Consider the following 20,986-nt stretch of genomic DNA (forward strand, 5'->3'; position numbering starts at 1 on the left):
ATCCCAAGCCCTCATCTGGGTCATCCAGGTTGTTGTACATGAGGAGAGCAGGGGAAGCCATGAGGCAGTAGCCGCAGGCAGCCTGTGTCCCAAACGCGTTTGGATGGCTTTCTGGCTTTAATTTCCTTGGTATCGGGTGTGGAACCCAGGACCTTGAGCATGCTGGGCACACACTCGCCCCGTGAGCTGCATGAAGAGCCGGCTTAGTGCTCTGTTAAAGCCAGGTTTCTGAGGCTGGAGATCTCAGGATTACCCACAGACAAGCTTGGCAGGAAGTGGAGACGTGCTGAGTGTTGAATGAAGAACTCACTAGATACCCTCCAGCTCCCACCTCTAAAGTTAAATGGAGGAGGCTGAGTCCATGAGACAGAGGGTCACTGGTGGCTGGAAGTGAGGGAGGGAAATCCTTGGCCAAGGTCACCGCTGGCGTGGGAACTGGGGCATGTGTCACCCCATCCCTCTGCTGTCCTCGCTCATGTCACAGCTCCAGCCTGGGTATGGAAGATTGGCCGAGCCCTGCCTGTTTCAATAGGACACTTCCCAGTTAACAAGCAGCCCTGCCCGCCTCTGCCTGGCCCTCTGGCTTCTCCATAGTCTAGAACCGTCACTGCCACCCCACGAGGAGCTCCAGGGATGCTGAACTGACCATTGTTCCAGGGGTGACCAGCGCGGCCAGACGTGGGGCAGCATCGCCAATGACTTGCTTCACAGTGGCCAGTGACCTCTCAGCTTTGGGCAGCACCTCTGCCACAGCTGTGCCCAGGGCATTCTGGGCTGCCTGCACCTCCTGGTACCTGGGAGGAAAGAGGTCAGGATGAGCCACAGAACAGAGGGCAGGACACGCTTCTCCATCTCTGTTAAAGCTGCTGGCTGGAGCTGTTAACCTGCAAAGCCCTCTTCCACCTCCTGGCAGACTCACCCTGTGCAGGTCAGGACCCAGCCAGTGGCCTGGAAAGATGGCTCTGATCTGCAGTTTTCAGGGTGTGTGTGTGTGTGTGTGTGTGTGTGTGTGTGTGTGTGTGTGTGTGTATGTGTTTGCCTGCCTGTAGGTGCAGATGTCCAAAGAGGCGAGAAGTATCAGATGCCCTGAGCTGTAGTTACAGGCAGTTATAAGCCACCTAATGTGGGTGCTGGAACTGAACTTGGGCTTTCTACAAGAGCAGTGGGCGCTCTTAACAGCTGAGCCACCTCTCCAATCTCTGAAACTTTCAAACGAGCAGACTCATTATCCTCTTAGCCAGTTTGGGCCTGCCACTCTGTCTAGGCTCCAGGCTACTGTGCACCCAAGAACCACCCAAGAACCCAAGGTTTCTGCAGACCCTTGGATCTTCTTGGAAAGCTGCAGAGGAAGCTACCTGGGATGGAAGGACAGCGGCCTAGGCTGTGATCTTGATTGACTATGTATGCCCTTGCTGCTGACCTTTGGCATCTGTTCCTGTTTGGATGCCAAAGGACCCCCATAAGCTCGTGTGTTTGAACACAGTCCCCAATTAGTGGCATTGGGAAGTCTGAGGAACCTATAGTAGGTGGAGCCTTGCTGGAGGAAGTGGGTCACTCGGAGGAGGGTCTTGGAAAGGTTCTAGAGCCTGATCCATTTCCTGTTCACTCTCTGCTTCTTGACTGTAGATGCAACGTGACCAGCCCACTTCCTGTCCCTGCCCCCATGCCTTCCCTGCATGAAGCCAAGTTGTAACTGGTCCAACAGAGATGAAGATATTCCAAACCTCTCATGTTCTCCACTTTGTTATTAGATTACTGAAACTGTGGACCCCAGGAATAAGAATTCCCTCAGGAGTCCAGAGCTAGGAGAGGGGAAAGCCTACAGCCCGAACCATCCAGAGGGGAAAGCCCACAGACTGAACCATCCAGAGGAGAAAGCCTACAGCCCGAACCAGCCAGAGGGGAAAGCCTACAGCCCGAACCATCCAGAGGGGAAAGCCTACAGCCCGAACCAGCCAGAGGAGAAAGCCTACAGCCCGAACCAGCCAGAGGGGAAAGCCTACAGCCCGAACCAGCCAGAGGGGAAAGCCTACAGCCCGAACCATCCAGAGGGGAAAGCCCACAGCCCGAACCAGCCAGAGGAGAAAGCGGACAGTCTGAACCATCCAGAGGGGAAAGCCTATCCAGAGAGGAAAGCCTACAGTCTGAACCATCCAGAGGAGAAAGCAGATGGTCTGAACCATGTAGAGGGGAAAGCAGACAGCCTGAACCAGCCAGAGGGGGATCTTTTCCCCCAGAAGATCATAGGAAAAGGAACTGGAACAATGGTGGGCCTCCAGTGGACAGGGCCACACCTTGACCAGGACTGCTTAAACATTGACCTCTCATCAGGACCAAAGACGACTGACAGAGGCACTGAGGAGTTCCCCCTCTGGATGTCTTTGTTCCTCTTTCCAGTGTGGCCACATTGGTAAATCTCCTCTTTCTGCTTTTCACTACTAATGTGGCCTTATTTATTTATTTATTTATTTATTTATTTATTTATTTATTTATTTAGTATACAGCATGTATGACTGCAGGCCAGAAGAGGGCACCAGATCTCATTATAGATGGTTGTGAGCCACCATGTGGTGCTGGGAATTGAACTCAGGACCTCTGGAAGAGCAGTCACTGCTCTTAACCACTGAGCCATCTCTCCAGCCCCCTAATGTGGCCTTTTAATTGGCTTATCGAGGATGGGTGACTGAACCTGGCTTGTTGGGGCACAGGCTGTAACTCCAAGCCCAGGAGCAATGTCTCCCTCTCCACGGTGGAAAAACTCCCTCGGACTGTGAGCAGAATAACCCTGTCTTCCTTTAAATCGTATTGGGTATTTTGTCAGGGCAAGGAGAAGGATAATTAATACTGTGTGTTACTCTCCACTGACGAATGGAGACCTCTCGAGCTGAGCGAACACTATATAGCAGTCAGCTCTTGGAGGGGGGGCCGTATGACTTCACCCTGCCATGCTTTCTAGCTCAAGCCTGAACAGAGATTGTTGCGGGGGCAGAGACCAGCTACCCTGAGACTCTGTCCACCCCGCTGTCACAGCCTCACTCCTACAAGAATGCAGCCCCAAGGCACCCTGAAGGGCTTAAGCTCAGAAGAGCTGGTTCTGGGAGCAGTGGCCTCTGGCTGGTTCCTGTGGGCTCCTGGCAGCTGAGCCCAAGGTTTTCCACACACTGTGGAGGCCTTACCTGTCCTCCAGTTCCCGCTGGGCTGCCAAGGCCTCCCGCCCTCTCAGCAGATCCCACAGGCGCTCGTGGCTGGTGTTGGAGACAAGCAGGGCCCTTCGTGCAGCAGCTTCGATGGCGGTGGCTGTGTCCCTGTGGCTGTATGAATTGGTGTGACAGTCACTAGGAGCACACACAGAGGTGGCAGTGCCCAGACTCCTGCTTCACGGGTCTCCTGCAGGACACGCCTTTCCACCCACCTGCTGCTGCAGCATTAGCAGGGACAGTCTCTGTTTCTGCTCCTGTCACACAGCAGTTACACCTTGGTCCTGGCACACGAATTAGCCAAGGCCTTTCATCACATGGCCTCTCATAGGGACATCACAGCAGGGAGTGGACCAGCCAGCCTGGGCTTGAACCCCGGCTCTATTGCTTCCAAGCTGTGTGTCCATGAGTGAGTCTCAACTGATTTTCTGGACCTGTCTCCTCATCTCCAAAGTGAGTTTGGTCCCTTGAGCTGAAGAGGAGCACTGAGCTAGAGAGACGGCTCAGCGGCTAAGAACACTCTCTGCTCTCACACAGTCCAGAGTTCAGTTCTCAGCCACCACGTGGGTCAGCTCACATCTGCCTGAGACCCCAGCTCCACGGGATCCCACACCTTCCAGCTCCCATGGGTAGATTTATTGTTTATTTTTAGTATCTGTTATTTGTTTGTTTTTGAGTTATAAGCATGCGTGTGTCTGTGTGCATGTGAGTGCAGGAGTCCTCGGAGGTGGAGAAGAGGGAGTCAGATGCCCTAGAGCTGGAGTTACAGGAGGCTGTGAGCTATCCGGTGTGAACTCAGGTCCTCTGGAAGAGCAATACATGCTCTCAAGCACTGAGCCATCTCTCCAGCCCCCAAATAAATCTTTTTTTTAAAAAAGGAGGGAGATGTGCTGGGCATGGTGGCGCACGCCTTTAATCCCAGCACTCAGGAGGCAGAGGCAGGGGGATCTCTGAGTTTGAGGTCAGCCTGGTCTACAGAGTGAGTTCCAGGACAGCCAGGGCTGCACAGAGAAACCCTGTCTCAGAAAAAAAAAAAAAAAAAAAAAAAAAAAAAAAAAAAAAAAAAAAAAGAGGATGAGTATGTGGTACACATACATACCTGCAGGCAAAATATTCATACATGTAAAATAAATAAACCTAAAAATTTTAAAAAGAGGAAAATTGCTATGGATCCTATGTGTTTAGGATCATAAGTTGTTTTGTACAGGAAGCAGAAACAAGCAACCTAAGTGCAAGGCTGGGGAGACAGCTCAGTCAGCACAAGGCTTGCTGTGCAGGCACAAGGACCCGAGTTCGATCCCCAGCACCCACATAAAAAGCCGGGTACAGTGACATGGATCTCAGCTCAGTAAGGGAGAGAGTCGGAGCCCTGGGACCTGCTGGCATGGTTGGTGAGCCCCCCCCCACGCTATCCCCCCCATGAAACTGCGAATGTCACTTAAAAAATGACACCCTGGGCTGTCTGTCATCTGGCCTCCGCGTGCACCTGCACACACACAGACACAGACACAGACACACACACACACACACACACACACACACACACACACACACACATCACCGCTGCCGCTCCCACCACCAGTGCTTGTTAGTGGATGACTGGATAGCAGGATGTGATATGTCTGTGCCCTAGATTGCTATACACCCATGTGAAGGAATGGAGGACTGACCTCTTGTAACTGGAGTTACATGGTTGTGAGTCACCTCGTGAGTGCCGGGAATGGATCCCAGGGTCCTCTGGAAGAGCAGCTGGTGCTCTTAAATGCTGAGCCATCTCCCCAGCCCCTCCACCTTACTCAGTTTTGTTATTGTTGTTATTTTTCCAGATAGGGTCTCTCTGCATAGCCCTGGCTGTCCTGGAACTTGCTCTATAAACCAGGCTGGCCACCACCACTGGGCTTCACCTTGTTTCTTAAGACAGGGTCTCCGGGATAGTGGTGGCTCACATCTTTAATCCTAGGACTCCAGAGGCAGAGGCAGGCGATCTCTGAGTTTGAGACCAGCCTGGTCTACAGAGTGAGTTCCAGGACAGCTAGGGCTACACAGAGAAACCCTGTCTCTGGGTGTGGGGTTGGGGGAGACAAGGTCTCTCCCTGGGACCTAGGCAGGACTGTCTGGCCAGGTGCTCCCAGAATTATCCTGTCTCTGCATCCTTAGTGCTGAGATTACAAGCCAGTGCCACGCCTACCCCCACCCCACCCCCTCTTTTCACACGGGTTCTGGGGATTGAACTCAGGTCCTCATGCCTCTGTCATAAGCATTTTACTGAGTAAGCCATTTCCCCAGGCCCATGTGAATTACATCTTAATAAACTTTATAAAGTTTATAAATAATAAACTGAAAAAGGTTTTTTTCTCTTTTTAAGCCACCAGATGTTGAGATGCATTCCACTGAGCAAGCTTTTTCCCAACATGTCCGCACTCCATCCCCCCTCCACCCCGACCCCTTCCCATGCTGGTAACATTTACCCCCCCCCCCACTGAGCAGCTCTTGGGCTCATCTGGTCCCACCTCCTAGAGGCTAACCCTGACTCTGGAACCTGCCCAAGAAGGCCTGGCCCCCAAGTCAACAATATGGACACAGTCCCCCTCATCCTGAAGCCTCGGGGCTCACCTCCTGGCAAGGATGTGGGCCTCTGATGCCAGATGGCTCCAGTTGGTGGGTGGGCTGGATACTTCCTGGAGACTCACCTTAAAGAACAGAGGAAGACACTGAGGCTCATCCTGGAAGGTCAAGGGTTACAGCTGGCTAGCTGACTGGGTAGAATAGAGTGGTGTCAATAATTATATAAACACACAAAGCTAACCATGACACCAGCACTCGGTCACCGAGCAGCATTCCTGCACATGAAAAACCCAGCGGCACTGGCTGCCATCATGCATTCACTATCTACTCGAAATGTATTTGCTTTTTGCAAATAATGCCTTTCTGTTAGCAGAAAGTGTGACCCAGTCTGCGGGTGACACCAAGCATCCCTTTAAAGCGTACACCACACCGTGGGCAGTCGGTTAAGGGCAGGACTGGGGCAAAGACTCCTGTGCAGACCCCAGGGGAAGCAGGGCTGGGGGAGACCACGGTACCAGAAATGGAAGAGCCGAGGCTGCACGCAGGACCTCCTCCTCTGAGGACCGCAGTGCCTCCTCCAGCTCCGTCAGCTGGAGGCAGGTCTTCTGAGCTCCAGCCTGGGCACAGCGGGCACTCCCTCTCAGCACCTGAAACTGTTCCCACGTGGCCTTCATGGCACCTTGCAGGCCCACTATCTGCTCCAGGAAGGCTTCCCGGGCCTCTGTGGGAAACCAGTGAATCGGTGGTCATCACTGATGGAGATTTCACAGGAAAGTCCCCTCACCCAGGCCTCCACCTGAGACCTCCACCTGCCTGGGCACATCTGGACCCCAGTGCCACTCTGCCCCCTGCCTCCAGACACCAACGGAGAAACTTGCCCATCTGACAGCTGCAGAGGTTGAGGCCCAGAGGAGGCAAGTCAGGACTTGCAATCAATCCACCACGTACAGGGACTTGGAAGCAGGCCCTCTGGAACCACAGTGAGTAACTCCAGAATCTGGGCTGGCAGTGGAGCCCTAACTCAGTGCTGTGACTCTCACTGAGGCTCACATGGGGCCGTCTGACTGCTCTTATTTGATGGCTTGTCCAGCTCACTGGCACTTGGCTCACTTCTGGCCAGCTGCTGAGGCACAGCTGCTTGCAAACACAGCTGTACAAAGCGACCAACCCAGTTTCAATGTTCTGGGAGTTTCCTGTGTCCCGAGGCCACATTCCACCTGGCTTAATGACAGGTTTGCTTTTCTTAGTTACCAATCATTTTTGCAATGTGCCAAACACTGGCTGGAGACATGGCAGCTAGCAAACTGGCCAAGAGTCAAAGCCCAGAGGACGCCACCCGTTCAGCACCTGGAACAGTGCCCCAGGTGGCGCAGAGGGTGTGGTTAAATAGTTAAATGAAGGAATCCAGATCGGATGTGCCTTGAGTTACAGTCAGTGCAGGGCAGGAGGCAGAGGACAGAGACCCATGTTAATATCATCACAGATGGGCTAGGGACATGGGAGGATAGGCCTGTGGGTATCATGACTATTCTGAGCTCCCAAAGCATCCAATCAGCCCAGGCTCTGCCAGGCCCCTCACCTCCCACTCTGCCATTCCCTGTACCTTGAAGTAGGTGGTGACCTTGGTACACATCCCCCCGGGGGGCTTCTCCCTGCAGAATGTCCAGTGGTCCCCAGGGGCTGCCACAGCTGGACCCCTGCAGCCACCCCTCCATCAGCATCAGCCTGGCCTTCAGCTTGGCTGCCTACGGACAGTTGGGGAGAAAATTGTATGAGGCTGGGATCTCTGGGTGCTGGAACCGCCCTTGGCTTCTGCCTGGTCCACCCTTCCCACGGGTTCTCCCCTTCCAATCCTACACGTACCTCTGTGCTAAGGGCTCACCAACCCCGAGGACCTGATTGCCTACTCTACTTCACCAACTTCTTCCCTTCTCATAGCCTTGCACCTGCTGATACCTCACCAGCCACACCTCTGCCCTACTGAGGAGGGGAGAGAGGGAGGGAAAAGGAGCCCCATGAAGATTGGTGTGTGTAAGTGCATGTGCATATATGTGCTTATGTATGCACATATGTGTACATGTTTGTGTGGGGAGGTGCATGTGTTGAGGTTAGAGGTCAATCTTAGCAGCTGTTCCTGTTTAGATACTTTGCTATTTTTTGTTTGTTTTTCTGCATTTTGTCTGGTTTGGTTTTTCGAGACCGAGTTGCTCTGTATAACAGCTCTCCTGGAACTTGTTTTGTAGACCAGGCTGGCCTTGAACTCAGAGATCTGTCTGCCTCTGCCTCCTGAGTGCTGGGATTAAAAATGTGCTGTGCCCAGGTGCTGTGGGATGTTCTGTATGGCAAATGTGTTGCTCTGATTGGTCAATAAATAAAATACTGATTGGCCAGTGGCTAGGCAGGAAGTATAGGCGGGACTAACAGAGAGGAGAAAAGAAAGAACAGGAAGGCAGAGGGAGACACTGCCAGCTGCCCCCATGACAAGCCGCATGTGAAGATGCCAATAAGCCACGAGCCACGTGGCAAGGTATAGATTTATGGAAATGGGTTAATTTAAGATATAAGAACAGTTAGCAAGAAGCCTGCCACGGCCATACAGTTTGTAAGCAATATAAGTCTCTGTGTTTACTTGGTTGGGTCTGAGCGGCTGTGGGACTGGCTGGTGACAAAGATTTGTCCTGACTGTGGGCCAGGCAGGAAAACTCTAGCTACACCCAGGTTTTTGTTTGTTTACTTTTTTTGAGACAGGGTTTCTTTGTGTAGCCTTGGCTGCTCTGGAACTTGCTCTGTAGACCAGGCTGGCCTCAAACTCACAGATAGAGCCTCTGCCTCCCAAGTAGTGGCATTAAAGGTGTGCACCACCACCTGGCATTTTTTTTAAAAATAGAATCTTTCACTGGCCTGGAGCTCATCAACTAGGCTCATCTGCCTGGCCAGCAAGCCAAGGGGATCTGGTTGCCTCTGACTTCCTCCCACTTTTACATGGTTTCTGAGGCTCAGACTCAGTCCTCATGCGTTTTCCCAGCCTGCAGGCGCATTTCCGTCTATCCCGTTCACTGTGTTTCCAGGCCTTGACACAATGTAAGTGCTCTGGGCACCTGCTGCCAGCACGAGCAGCAGCGTTGAGCCCCATGCTTTTACCGACATGCACAGTGGCTGCATTTATGGTTGTGTGTATCGGGAGCCAGCCACGACATGAATGCCTGCCATGACTCAGTTCACTTTCAACCACACTGAGCAGAGGGCCACCTCCCAAGCTCCGTCCTCAGATCCAAAGCCACCCCCCCCACCCCCAACCCCCCGTGCTCCGGCAGACTCTAGACTTTCTGTGCCTTTCTCAGTGACAAATGGACTGTGAACTCATCTGGAAGAAAAAACTGTTCCACGCAGTGGGAGGCCATGTGGCAGCTTGATTTACCCGGTGGTACAGAATGCATGCTGTCCCGCAGAACTGGAAACGGCCTGCTTACCCCACGAGCTCGCAGCCAGAGCTCAGGACATGCCACTTACTTTCTCCTACAGTACCGTATATTCTCAGAGCCCCACTGGGCCCAGAGGCTGGAAGGTTGGAACTAGCTATTCTGGAATAGGACACTGAAGCTTACGAGGATGCCCTCCGCCTGGGGTCTCTCAGCTCCGACTCCTGACCTCAGTGTTACCCACCTCCCTGTTTGAAATGCTGTTTGTGCTGCTCCAAGGGTGGCCCGTCATCACATCCCCTCTGAGCTGTACAAGTACGAGCCCTGGGCCCTGGGAGGCTAGGGAGGGGTGTGACGGCAGCCACCTCTGGCTCATCCAGGACAGGAGGGTCAGGGAGACTGGAGTGAGGAGGCTGGGTGAGCTCAGGAGAGGTGGCCAGTGGGGACATATGGCTCGAGGTCTGTGAATGACCAGGCAGTTTCGGTCCACAGCGTGGAGCTGGTGTTCCCTGGGGGTGTGAGACGAACCTGACGGTGGGGGAGCCTAAGCACAGAGACTTACCTCCTCCCTCACCAGGGCATAGCAGGCGGGACACTCCTGGCACCCGGTGTCGCCGTCCCCGAGGAAGAAATTGTCCTGGCAGCGGTCACACTTGTAGCCCACGAAGCCGGGCCTGCACACACATGTGCTGTTCTCGTGGCACAGGGGCGAGGCAGCACCCAGCGGGGAGCACCTGCAGTCTGAGGTTAGAGCCAGCTCTGGGGACCCGATGACGACCTCAGACTCACCTCCCACCCCGACCCCCGCATCCTCATACCCCACCTGGAAATCCCCACAACCCCGGAGTGTCCTCAGATGCAGACTCCAGGGCTCCGTGCCAGGGGCCGACGAGGTTAGAGCTGGCCACCAAGCCTTGAGCCTGTCTTATTGTGATGTCCCCAGGGCCCCAGAGCGGCCAGTACTAGCTGTATCGTGAGGACCGTGGCTCACATGTGACATGGTGTCTGAAGACATGCAAAAGTTCAGTGGTCACATTAGAGCTGTCACTAGGATGCCGAGTTCCTCACACGCGTGCGCTCCACGTTCTCAAGGGCCAGGCTTAGGCAACCAGCCAGCATCCACCTATCATCTCCCCCACCATACCTGCTTCTTGTGGGTTGTCTCCAGCAAGCGACCTCAGGCCCTCCCTCCCACAGCCCACCGGGGCCCAGCTTGCTCACCTCGGCAGCCCTTGATGGAGAAGCCAAAGAAACCCAGCTGGCATCTGTCACAGAACTGGCCTGTGACACCAGGTCGGCAGGGGCATTGCCCAGTCCTGGGGTGACACTTGTGTTCCAAGGAGCCGAGCGGGTGGCATTTGCAGCTGTAACAAGTATGGGGGTTGATGAGGCCACCCCTTAACCCAGCCTCTGATGCCTGTGAACCGGGGAGCACAAGCCACATAGGACATCGGGGGGGAAAAAAAAGCCATTGCCACAGATCTGGTAAGTCACTGTGAAATCCACACTTAAAAAGGCCATTCACTTCCTTCAGCCTTTACCCAGAGTCTTCCTTTGAGGCCAAGACACTGTCTCAGGTGCTGCTGTGGTCAAAACGTCACCAGTGATGGGTATCACTGAGATGGGAATCCGACCAAACCAGCCGCCTGCCCACCTGCCCAGCCCCCATCCTTGGCCTCCCTCCAGGGCTGGCCGAGCCAGGAATCTGATACCAAGAGGCCGAGATTTGTGACTTTGGTAGAGGGCACAGTGGACGTGGAAATGGACCTGGGATGGCACATTCCAGACCAGGCCAGTCCCTGCGGCTCCATGATGCCCTCCTCTCCCAGGCAAGACAGCCAGGGCATTCACAGCCCACCCCTACCTCTGGCAGCCCCTCCCCGACTGGAGATCATAGAATCCAGGGCTGCAGTGGCCGCAGTCTCTCCCGGTGACGTGAGGTAGGCAGGCACACTGGCCGGTCACTGAGTTGCAGGGCATCTTCTCACTGACCGAGCCCCTCAGGTCACAGCTGCAAGCTGGGTTCAGGAAAGGGTGTTGGAACCATTTGCTTAAACTTTAGGGGTACAGGCAGAAGCCGAGAAGCCAAGGGAGCCCCAGAGATGAGTGCCACACAGGCCAGGTTCCAGAGTCCCTCCTGGAAAAGGCTTGAGGGACAAGCTCAGGCCTCAGCCCATTCGCTATGTCCTTGGGGAGCCAGCTCAGAAGAGCGGGGATGTAGCCCGCCCGTCCCCAAGTCTGCCTCAAGCCTGCAGGCTAGAGAGAGGGCCAGAGACGTGGTCGCTGACCGCAGGCAGAGCCTGGCAGCTGCATCTGGATCTCTCCCAGGAACTATAGTATAGCATCCTTCCCGATGCCAGAGTGGGGTCTCCTGGAGGGGCTGCACACAGGTGTGGATGGCCCTACGTGAGAAAGGCTCTGAGGACCTTGCATGGGGTGAAAGCTGCATTACTCTGACGCAGGACTTCCGGGAGCCCAGTTCAGGCAGATGCAGGCTGTGGCCCTCGGACACGCATGTGGTGGAGTGCAACCCAGGCAGGCAGAGGGGGTCACATGAGGAAGAGCCACGGCTTCACCATCCCTGTGCCAGCCTTATTTGCTAAGGGCCGATATGAGAAAAGAGCTGAGTTATCACTGCAGGGTGGAACTGCGGAATCCGAGCTCAGGAGATGTCAGGACTGAAGGGGCCTCGGGGAAGAACACATCCTAATGCTTTTTAGAGAACGGAGAAGGCAAGGGACCTACCTCAGGCTGCCCAGCCTAACAGAGGGGCCAGCTGGTGTGGTAGCTCTCTCAGCCATCCTGTCTGGGTCCTGAACAAGGGCTGAGGACGGCGGCTCCCATGCCTTACCCCACAGGTCTGGGAACTGGGTACTCACGAGCACATTTGTCCTCAGGCCCGGGGGCCGAGGCGCTCCCGTAGAAGCCATCGCGACAGCGCTCGCAGTGGGTCCCCGTGGTGTTGTGCAGGCAGCGCAAGCAGTGGCCGGACTGGGGGTCGCAGTTGCCCACAGCGTTGGGATCCACGTTCCCGCTGCACTGGCACCGGCGGCAGGGTTGGGGGGCCCCAGAGAGTCCTAGAGGGTCCCCAAAAAAGCCATCTTCACAGCTCTCACAGCGCCGTCCTGTGTGTGGAAGGGGCAGGGTTGGCGCTCTGGCTCACGAAGGGTGTGGGAAAGCGGTCGTTCCTCTGGCTCCTGGGAAGCTGAGCAGGGTCTGTGGCTCAAGCTGGCCTGCAGCCCGGCCCTAGAGCGCTGCCCCCTGGCAATGTGGCCCCGAGCAAGCCACGGTGCCTCCCTGATTCAGCCCGCGGTGTTCCTCGCCTCTGTAGTGGGTGCCCTACACACTGGCCTCGACAGGGTTGTCTGTGAGAGCACTCAATGCTGAGTGCTCAGCAGCGGAGGTGCCCATGTGTCCACCTTCATCCTTCCCACCTTCACCAGCGTCTCCCTCAGCATCACCAGGACTTTGGTCAGGCTCAAGCCAGATGACCAGACAAGGCCCCGGACCTGATGTGGGTAAGGAGGCTGGCGGAAGTCCCTGGTCTGAAAGCCACCCCTGACCCTCCCAGGGTGGTTCCCTCTGGCAGCAGCAACTGATGTCCTCCCTCAGGAATGTCCCACCCAGCACCAAGCGTCTCTCGCTGTCCGCCCTCACTGGCAGTCTTCCCTCACATCTGAAGGCACAGGGAACCACAGTGGGGCTCAGGAAGTGGAAAGGTTAGAGATGGAGGGAAGTGTGACATCGGTGGGGGGCAGAGTCCAACTGTGGGGCTCCCCACACACATCAGGCCCTGTGTTCCCTGGTAGAGTCCATCCACCCAACCCCGGAGCTACTGGAGGACAGGAAACTGCTTTCAGAAGCAGCCCCGGGAGCAGGACACTCCACAAGACCATTCAGTGCAGACACTAATCCCACACGAAGCCAGATGCTAAGGGGCACAGGACAACACAGACTTCCACTTAGACAAGACCCCAAAGAGTCAATTCAGAGACATAGTCAAACCGTGCAGCGGGGGTAGGGGACAGAGGGCATTAAACAGCAGTTCAGTGGGCACGGAGCTCACCAGTGCATGGTGGTGGGGAACAGCCTACGACGCCAGGGCCCCTCAGGCCAATGAATCACATACTTAAAACGATGGCCGAGGAGGACAGTTTTATGATGATAAAAAATTAATGATGTAATATACCAATAGCCATTTAATTGTCCACTTTAAGTGGGTGACTTTGTGGGGCATGCATGCAGACATCTCAAATGCTGTTAAATGCCCGTCTGAGGGTAGCAAGAGATCTGCCGCAGGGACAGGGGTAGAGCATGGAGCCTGGGGTGGGAGGGTTCCGTGTCCCTTATGTTACCTCTCAGACATTCCTAAAGACTGAAAGCTGAAGAGTCGTGTGTGTGTGTGTGTGTGTGTGTGTGTGTGTGTGTGTGTGTGTGTGTGCATGTGCCTGTGTGTCTGTGTGTGTGTACACGTGTGCATGCATATGTGTGTATATGTGCCTCTGTATGTGTGTGTGTGTGGGTGTACATGTGCCTGCTTGTGTATGTGCATGAAGGCCAGAGGTCAATGTGGGGGGTCATTCTCAATTTCTACCTTATTTTTGGAGACAGGGTCTCCGACTTAACCCGACCCCCACTGTTTCTGCTGGACTGTCTCTGCCTCCCCAGTGCTGGGTGTAGACATGTGCTACTGCGCTTGGCCTTCCTCTACGTGGGTTCTGAGTCTCAGACTTGGCCATCCAGCTTATTCAGTAAGCACTCTACAAACTGAGCCTTCCTTTGAGACATGAAAATTTTGCCTCAAAGTTTTCCATCTTTGCAGTGAGGATCCTGGGTCCCCTGGCTTCATCCCAAGCCATGAATCAAGTTCTAAGGGCCCATACATGGGCCTTTCAAGGTTCAGTTATACGTGACCAGGCCCAGGTAGGTCTGTAGTAACTCACAGCATACTGGGGTCTTGACAAGGAGACTCTGTCTCCAGAAGTCATGCTTGCCACACGTAGGGCCCGGCTCTTTCCCATCCATCATCCCCAAACCCAGACTCATCCTCTAGAGCCAGGGCAGGATCAGGGCATCAGGTCTGGTCTTTCTGTGAAAAAGCGCACGGGCCACTCACCTCTCTGACCAGGGGGACAGCGTGTGCACACCACGTCTCCACTCCCTGGGATGGTTGTGCAGGCTGATTGGCCAGGGCATGGACAGGGCTGGCAGTCATCAGCATGGCCTGAGAAGGCATTGCCGTAGAAACCTGGCATACAGCGCTCACAGGACAGACCCTCGGTGTGGTGGCCACACAGGCAGATCCCTAAGGAGCAAGACACACACCTGTTCATCACCTCAGCCTAGGACATCCTAGACCAGTGGTTCTCAACCTTCCTAATGCTGCAGCTCTTTAATACAGTTCTTCATGTTGTGGTGACCCCAACCATAAGATTATTTTTGTTGCTGCTTCATAACTGTAATTTTGCTATGGTTATGAACCATAATGCAATTTTTTTTTTTTGAGATAGAGGTTTGTAAGAGGGGTCGTGACCCACAGATTAAGAATCACTACCTTAGTGAGTATTCTGGTGAAGGAGCCCACAGAGCACATCCTGGTAGACCAGTGAGAACCTGAGGTGGAGGCAGCGGGGTCTGGGGATGACGTGCCCAGGTGAGAGACTGCCTCGGTTCATGTCCACCACTGAAGGCCTGAGTGAGCTGAGAAAACCATCTAACCAGCTCCTTGGAGGGCAGGAGGCACAGCTCTGCCACCTACTGGCCACGTGGCCACCCTGCTCCTCAGATCCCTGTCTTAGAGGCTGGGCAGGAGTCAAGGATGGAGTGTGGACACTGGGAGGAAGCTTGGACACTGGCTCACTATTAGTATCTCAGGCCGAGGGAAGGCACAGTAACTCTGGCCCCCTTCCCTGCTCCTGTGTCCTCTTCATCTTGAGGGACCCACCTAAGGGAGGCCCTGGCCCAGGCTTCCAGCCTTGCAGGGGCTCACTCTGTGCAAGGACTCCGAGTACATGCAGGCTATCAGTATGGCAGCTCTGTTCCGCCTGCTGCTACCTGAAGAGGAGACATCACAGACTCCCTCCTCCAGTCCAGCAGCCCTTGGTGTCTGCTCAGAGCCTGGGCTGCTTAGAGGGGACAGCTCGCCACAGGGATGGAACGGAAGTCAAGATCACCCCCAGCAGGAGGCAACCAGCAGTGTCCAGCCAGGTTTGCAAGGAGGAAGGAAGGGAGCTTCATTCCCCGGAAAAGCAGATGAGGGGCGGTCCCCTGCCTCAGTACCACACCCTCAGGCTTTCTTCTTCTACCAGCTGCCCCACCCATTTACAAATGAGCCTTGCTTATATAGAGTGGAAAGCTGTAGCCAAGTCCAGCTCCGTGGGAGTGAAAAATTAGTTCCATCTCATGAGAAGATTCTATTCCCTCAATAGGAGCTGCAGGGAGCATTATGTGGGAAAGGATTATGAGGCCTCATCTAGGCTCAATTGGTGATGTCTGCAGGGAGCATTATGTGGGAAAGGATTATGAGGCCTCATCTAAGCTCAACTGGTGATGTCTTCAGCCGCAGGTCAGGGAGATGATGCTCTGTGGATCAGGAGTGACAGAGACCCCATCTATTCCATAGAGACAGCAGGGTGAAAGGCTTGTGGTACAGAGGTGGAGAAGCCTGTGTCTGTCCCCTAGCACCTCCTGGTAACGTGACCCTAGTGAGGTTTCTCTCCTCTACAGGCGTGGGAAATAGCTCTACTGAATGACACCCCCACTCCAGACTGGTAAGAGGTGTGGCTCTGCCATCTACTGGTCATGAGTTCCCCTCACCTCAGGTCCCTGTCTTGGAGAATGGGACAGTAATGGAGCACATACCATCCGATGTCTGCAGGAGTCAAAGGTGGAGGGCCATCACCAGGGAGGAAAGGGATGGCCCTATTTTATTACGTCCCATATCTGCCTCTCCCAGGAAAAGACCCCCCAGCTCACCTGGTCAACTACCCCTGAGCTTTGGTGCAGAGAGGGCTGTTTTGTGAGAAGTCTGGACAATCCCCTGACCTTCATGTGGCCTTGTTTCCACGGCCTGGGCTGTGTGCACACTATCACTGTCCAGACTGTACAGATGGGGCGTTCAGGGAGTGACTCTCCCAAGGCCACCGCCATGAAGCCGTGAGGGTGCAGGCTCGTGGCTCTGGGTTGACACCCACGAGCTGCTGTTACCTGCATGGCCCTCTGAATGTCTTCCTTCTGTGGTCCCCAAGAGACGTCTGTGCGGGCCAGCCTCCCTGTGCCTGTACGGCTGAGGTAGCCTTGGGATGGGATTCTGGGAACTCACCTGTGTTGGGATCACAGGTGCCATGCTGGTTGCAGGTGCAGGGGATGCAGCTGGTGTGGGGACCCCCACGAGGTAGCTCTCTTTTGTATCCCTGAGCACAGAATTCACAGAACTGGCCTGTGTATCCCTGGGGACACAAGCAAGTCTCCACCCAAGAGGCTGGTGGGGCAAGCCCTGTCTGGGGCCGGGCCGACGTGAGCCGGACTTCACACAGGAACACTTGACCTGCAGAAGGAGGAGAGAGGGGGAGACCTACGTGCATGTCTACCTAACACTTCCTGAGCACCTGTGAGATAGGTCCGGGCTTACAAAGGCAGCCTGCAAGTCAACTGTTATTTTTGTTTGTTTTTGAGACCCGGTCTTGCTGTATAGCCTGTACGGTCTTCAGATTGCTATCCTCCTGCCTTATCCTCGTAACTGCTGGGGTTGCGAGCGTGAGCTACTATGCCAGCTTTTAAGCATCATTTTAAAAACAACGGTCAAGAGCAAAGGAAACATGATTTTCAGACCAAGAGATAGATAAGGGCCGGTGGGCCAGCTCAGTGCTAGGATGTGCACTTAGCTCTGCAGGATCTTGATTTTAATCCCGGTGGGCGGGGCACAGACACACAGAGAAGACAGCAAGATGTCCATGCTTGGGGCCAGCATGATGGCTCAGCGGGTTAAGAGCCCAGGACACCAAGCCTGGTGACACAAGTTCAATTCTCAGGATTCCACAAGCTGTCCTCTGACGTCCACACATGTGGTACACACACGAGTGTGTGCCCATAAATAGACATATATACAAGCCAATAAATGTCGTTGAGTTTTTAAAGTTGGCCAGGCATGGTGGTACGTGAGTTTAATCCTCTTTAAGTTTCAAAGCCAGCCTGATTTACATAGCAAGTTCCAGACCAGACAGGGCTACAGAGGGAGACACCTGCAATCCCAGCACTTGGGGGTCAGAGGTAGGAAGATCAAGAGTTCAAGACCAGTGAGACTCTGTCTTAAAAGCTTACTATCCTTATCAGCCTATGGTGTGGCTGAGATGCAATGCCACTCTTGCCCAGCAGGGGGGACGGTGCCCACAAAAAGACGCTATGGAGGGATGGGGTGGTGCTGGATTCTGTCAAGGACCATATATATACCTGCTCCTAGAGTTGTCCTTCCCCAGGACTCCCTGTTCCCCACAGTCCAGCCCCTGCCTCTATCCTCAGACACTGCACGTGTCCTGATTTCTCAATCTCAGAGTCCGTGCCGCGAGAACTCCGCAAGTAACGCAGGGCCAGGTCCTGTGTGTTGTCATCATACTGACCAGAATGGCCCAGGCCTCGGCCCCTGGTCCAGATGCTCAGAGCAGTCAGATTGGCGAGCAGCCGCTGGAAGTCAAAGGCAGGCAGTGTGGGCTCTGCCTCCTCAGAGGTCTCCTGCAGGCTGGAAGGGACAGGGAGTCAGTGGGACAGCCTGACGTAGGGACAGAGGGAGCCTGGGGTCCTCAGGAGCCTCCCAGTGTGTCTCGACCTCAGAGACCACCCTGCCTGCCCATCCCACTCCCTCCATCTCTCAGGACACGGAGGCCACTTACAGGAACCGGAGCTGAACCTGTCCTGGCCGCCTGGTGTCCTGAGGTGGACTGGAGGGCCTCAGAGCCAGAGCCAATCCTGCCCCCTCCAGTCTCAGGCGCACAGCAGGTGGGGAGCGCCCGGGTGGCACCCGGAGGGTCAGTATGACTGGCTGTCCATAGCTGAGCCTCTGGTCTCCCAGGAACTTCTCTGAAGGGAAGAGGAAAGGCTTTGATAGAGCCACATGCTTGACTTGATCCTAGCATCTGTATCGATGGCAACAAGTAGCCATCCAAACAGCGTGTGCCTGCAGCGGGTGGAAAACGCAAGGCCAGGGCTCCGGAGAGGGCTTGACACCAAAGTGAGAGGGCCAGAGTGTGGATTCCCAGAACCACGTAAATGCCACATGAGCATGGCGGCCGCTGTAATCCCAGCCTCAGAAAGTGGAGGCAGGAAGGAGATCTATGGAGCAAGGCTGGCTGGCGTGAGACTAGTCATATCAGCGAGCTCTGGGATTGATTGAGACACCCTGCCTCAAGGAACAAGGTGGAAGAGGGATCAGGATGATTCCTGACATCAACTTCCGGCCTTCACGTGTTTGCATCCATACACACAATTGTGCCCACTCACGTGCAAACATGCATGACACACACAGACACACACAGACACACACACACACACACACACACACACACAGACACAGACACACACACACAGACACAGACACACACAGAGACACACACACACAGACACACAGACACACACACACACACACAGTATTTTGGTGATTTCACATATGCTGTGGTTTGATTGAAGAATCATAGTACCCGAAGGTGTCCCCAACCCGAAACCCTGAGGGATGGGTCTGCACAGGGGGGCTTTGGCCAGGCAAAAAGGATTAAGGCTGCAGGTGGAGTTGGGGGTGTTAGTGCACAGGCCGTGGTACAGAGGAGGGCTATTGGATTATCCAGCAAGGGCCAAGGGAATCTCCAGAGAGGGGAGGTCAGTTGTGAATGTAAGCAAACAGTGGCTCTGAGGGTGGGGAGGGGTGAGTGCCGCAGGGGAGACGCGGTCTCTGCTCTGGAGTGGCCTGAAGGAACACAGCCCTGTGACACCCACTCCATGCCTCGGACTTCCAAAAACACCGAGAGAATGCACGTGTGTGTTTTCAGCCACCGAACGTGTGGCCGCTTGTCAGCACCTGCTGTGGCGGGTACCCCTAAACCTGTGCTCCAATGGAATCCCTCTCGTTTAGAAGTGGGAATTTAGTCAGACTGCAGAGTCAGGAAGGGGTCTCTGGGAGAGGACTAGGATGAGGTGGAATGGCCCCCATGGTTGAATCTGGGTGGGGACTTCATAGGAATGGAAATGAGATGGCTTGTACCGCCTCAGGACTCTGTCGACAGGAAGGCTACCGTAAGATATGCAGGAACTGAGCAGAATGAACCTGTCTTTTAGCACTCATCCACTCCCTGTACTGTCTGATTAGCAGCTGGCAGGGACCTGGGTGCTGTGATCTGGAGGGCTGTCACCTACCTGGTGCTGAGAGTCCCTCCTCTCCTTGCAGGTCCAGGAGGATCCCGCTCTGATTCCATGGCAGAGGACGCTCTGATGCGCCCATGCTTCTGGCCTGCCAGCCACCAGCTCCTACACATCAAAGACAGACTATTCACCCCAACTGTGAGCCTGAAGGCTGGCCTCCAGGAACAAGTCCAGAGCGCTCTGAAGTGGGAGGGAGTTTGAGGCCAGGCTGGGTTACATGACCCTGTCTCAGAGAGGAACGGTGGGGGAAAATCACTCTCTGAAGACTAGGCCATGCCCGAGGTAAGGACAATGATTCCACATCCCGGCAGAGCTTTGTGCATGCTCGGCAAGAACTCTGCCAACCGAGCGACATCGCTAGCCCTCTCCATGTTATCTTAGGACTCAGAAGACAAGCCCTGGCCAGAGCTTGTTCTGACCAGCCACTGTCACGTGCTTTCTGTGTGGTGTCCAGCAGAGGGCGCACTGCCACTGTGTCTGGATGCCCAAGGACCAGTGGCCAGACTATAAACTCTCAGGTGTGGGGGAGTGTTCCAAGGAGTATGGCTGTGCACACCGGCTCTGATGGATTGCAGAGCTTGGAGTTCCACCCCTTTTGGTCCAAAGACATAGTCGTGGCTGCCAGAACCAATCTCAGACAGGCCCCAGTCTAGTCTGTAAAGTGGGATGAGAACATCTGTCTATAGATGCTGAGATTCCCTGGAATGCGGAGCTCAGCTGCGCCTGGCATACAGCAGGTGCTTGATGCATGGAGGCCCAGACTCTAAGCTGGAACTCAAATATGCTAAGAGAGACTAACTTTCCTGGGGGTGGATGGAGGCTGTCCACAGGGCTCAGGGTGCCTGCGGACATACCCAGCCTTCCAGTACCACCCAGAGGATTACGTGCTGGAGGCAGGGAGAGTGGAGGCTGGGAAGGAGCCCAGGGGTAGCGGGCAGGTGCCGGCGGACGGACTCCCCTCCACACTCTGCCCACCAAGGCGGTGTGGATGCCGGGGGCATCTCTCCAGAGGGGCCTTGGCGGACGGGCTGTCCCCACCCTAGCTTCCAAAACGAGACGCCCAGCCAGGGCAAGGAACCACGCTGTTAGAAGGAGCTTCTGTGTGCTGCTCACCATGGCGGAAGTCTGAGAGGATGTGGTGTGCCTGGAACCCGGCAGCGGGGGCACACACCTGGGAGTGGCCATAACAGAAGCAGCTGCTGCAGCCTGACGGGTTGTGGGGCTGCAGGTTAAACGCCCCAGGGCGGCATCTGCAAGAGAGTCAGGCGGGGTCGCATATCTGAGCCAGGACGGCACAGGACTGGGGTCCACCCAGCTAGACTGTTCAGAATCCTGGGGAAGTTTAAGAAAACATTTTAATTTTTATTATTATTATTATTTTAGAACCACAAGAATTTGAAA

The 20,986-nt window shown here is 54.9% G+C and overlaps 1 protein-coding gene across 1 annotated transcript in view; it reads right to left on the reverse strand.

The window, feature by feature from the left end:
- Lamc3 (laminin subunit gamma 3) overlaps positions 1-20,986 on the reverse strand; it is a 58,555-nt gene that overhangs the window by 14,002 nt on the left and 23,567 nt on the right. Inside the window, exons 8-22 of the mRNA XM_028884664.2 lie at positions 20,699-20,835; positions 19,580-19,690; positions 18,067-18,253; positions 17,797-17,915; positions 16,503-16,727; positions 14,298-14,486; positions 12,061-12,306; positions 11,046-11,199; positions 10,403-10,545; positions 9,744-9,922; positions 7,366-7,507; positions 6,278-6,483; positions 5,811-5,887; positions 3,177-3,311; positions 647-794 (exon numbers count right to left, since the gene is read on the reverse strand). Coding sequence (XP_028740497.1) covers positions 647-794; positions 3,177-3,311; positions 5,811-5,887; positions 6,278-6,483; positions 7,366-7,507; positions 9,744-9,922; positions 10,403-10,545; positions 11,046-11,199; positions 12,061-12,306; positions 14,298-14,486; positions 16,503-16,727; positions 17,797-17,915; positions 18,067-18,253; positions 19,580-19,690; positions 20,699-20,835 — 2,398 coding nt within the window. The remainder of the gene's footprint in view (positions 1-646; positions 795-3,176; positions 3,312-5,810; positions 5,888-6,277; positions 6,484-7,365; positions 7,508-9,743; positions 9,923-10,402; positions 10,546-11,045; positions 11,200-12,060; positions 12,307-14,297; positions 14,487-16,502; positions 16,728-17,796; positions 17,916-18,066; positions 18,254-19,579; positions 19,691-20,698; positions 20,836-20,986) is intronic.

The sequence above is a fragment of the Peromyscus leucopus genome, chromosome 4, assembly GCF_004664715.2.
Source record: "Peromyscus leucopus breed LL Stock chromosome 4, UCI_PerLeu_2.1, whole genome shotgun sequence".
NCBI lineage: Eukaryota > Metazoa > Chordata > Mammalia > Rodentia > Cricetidae > Peromyscus > Peromyscus leucopus.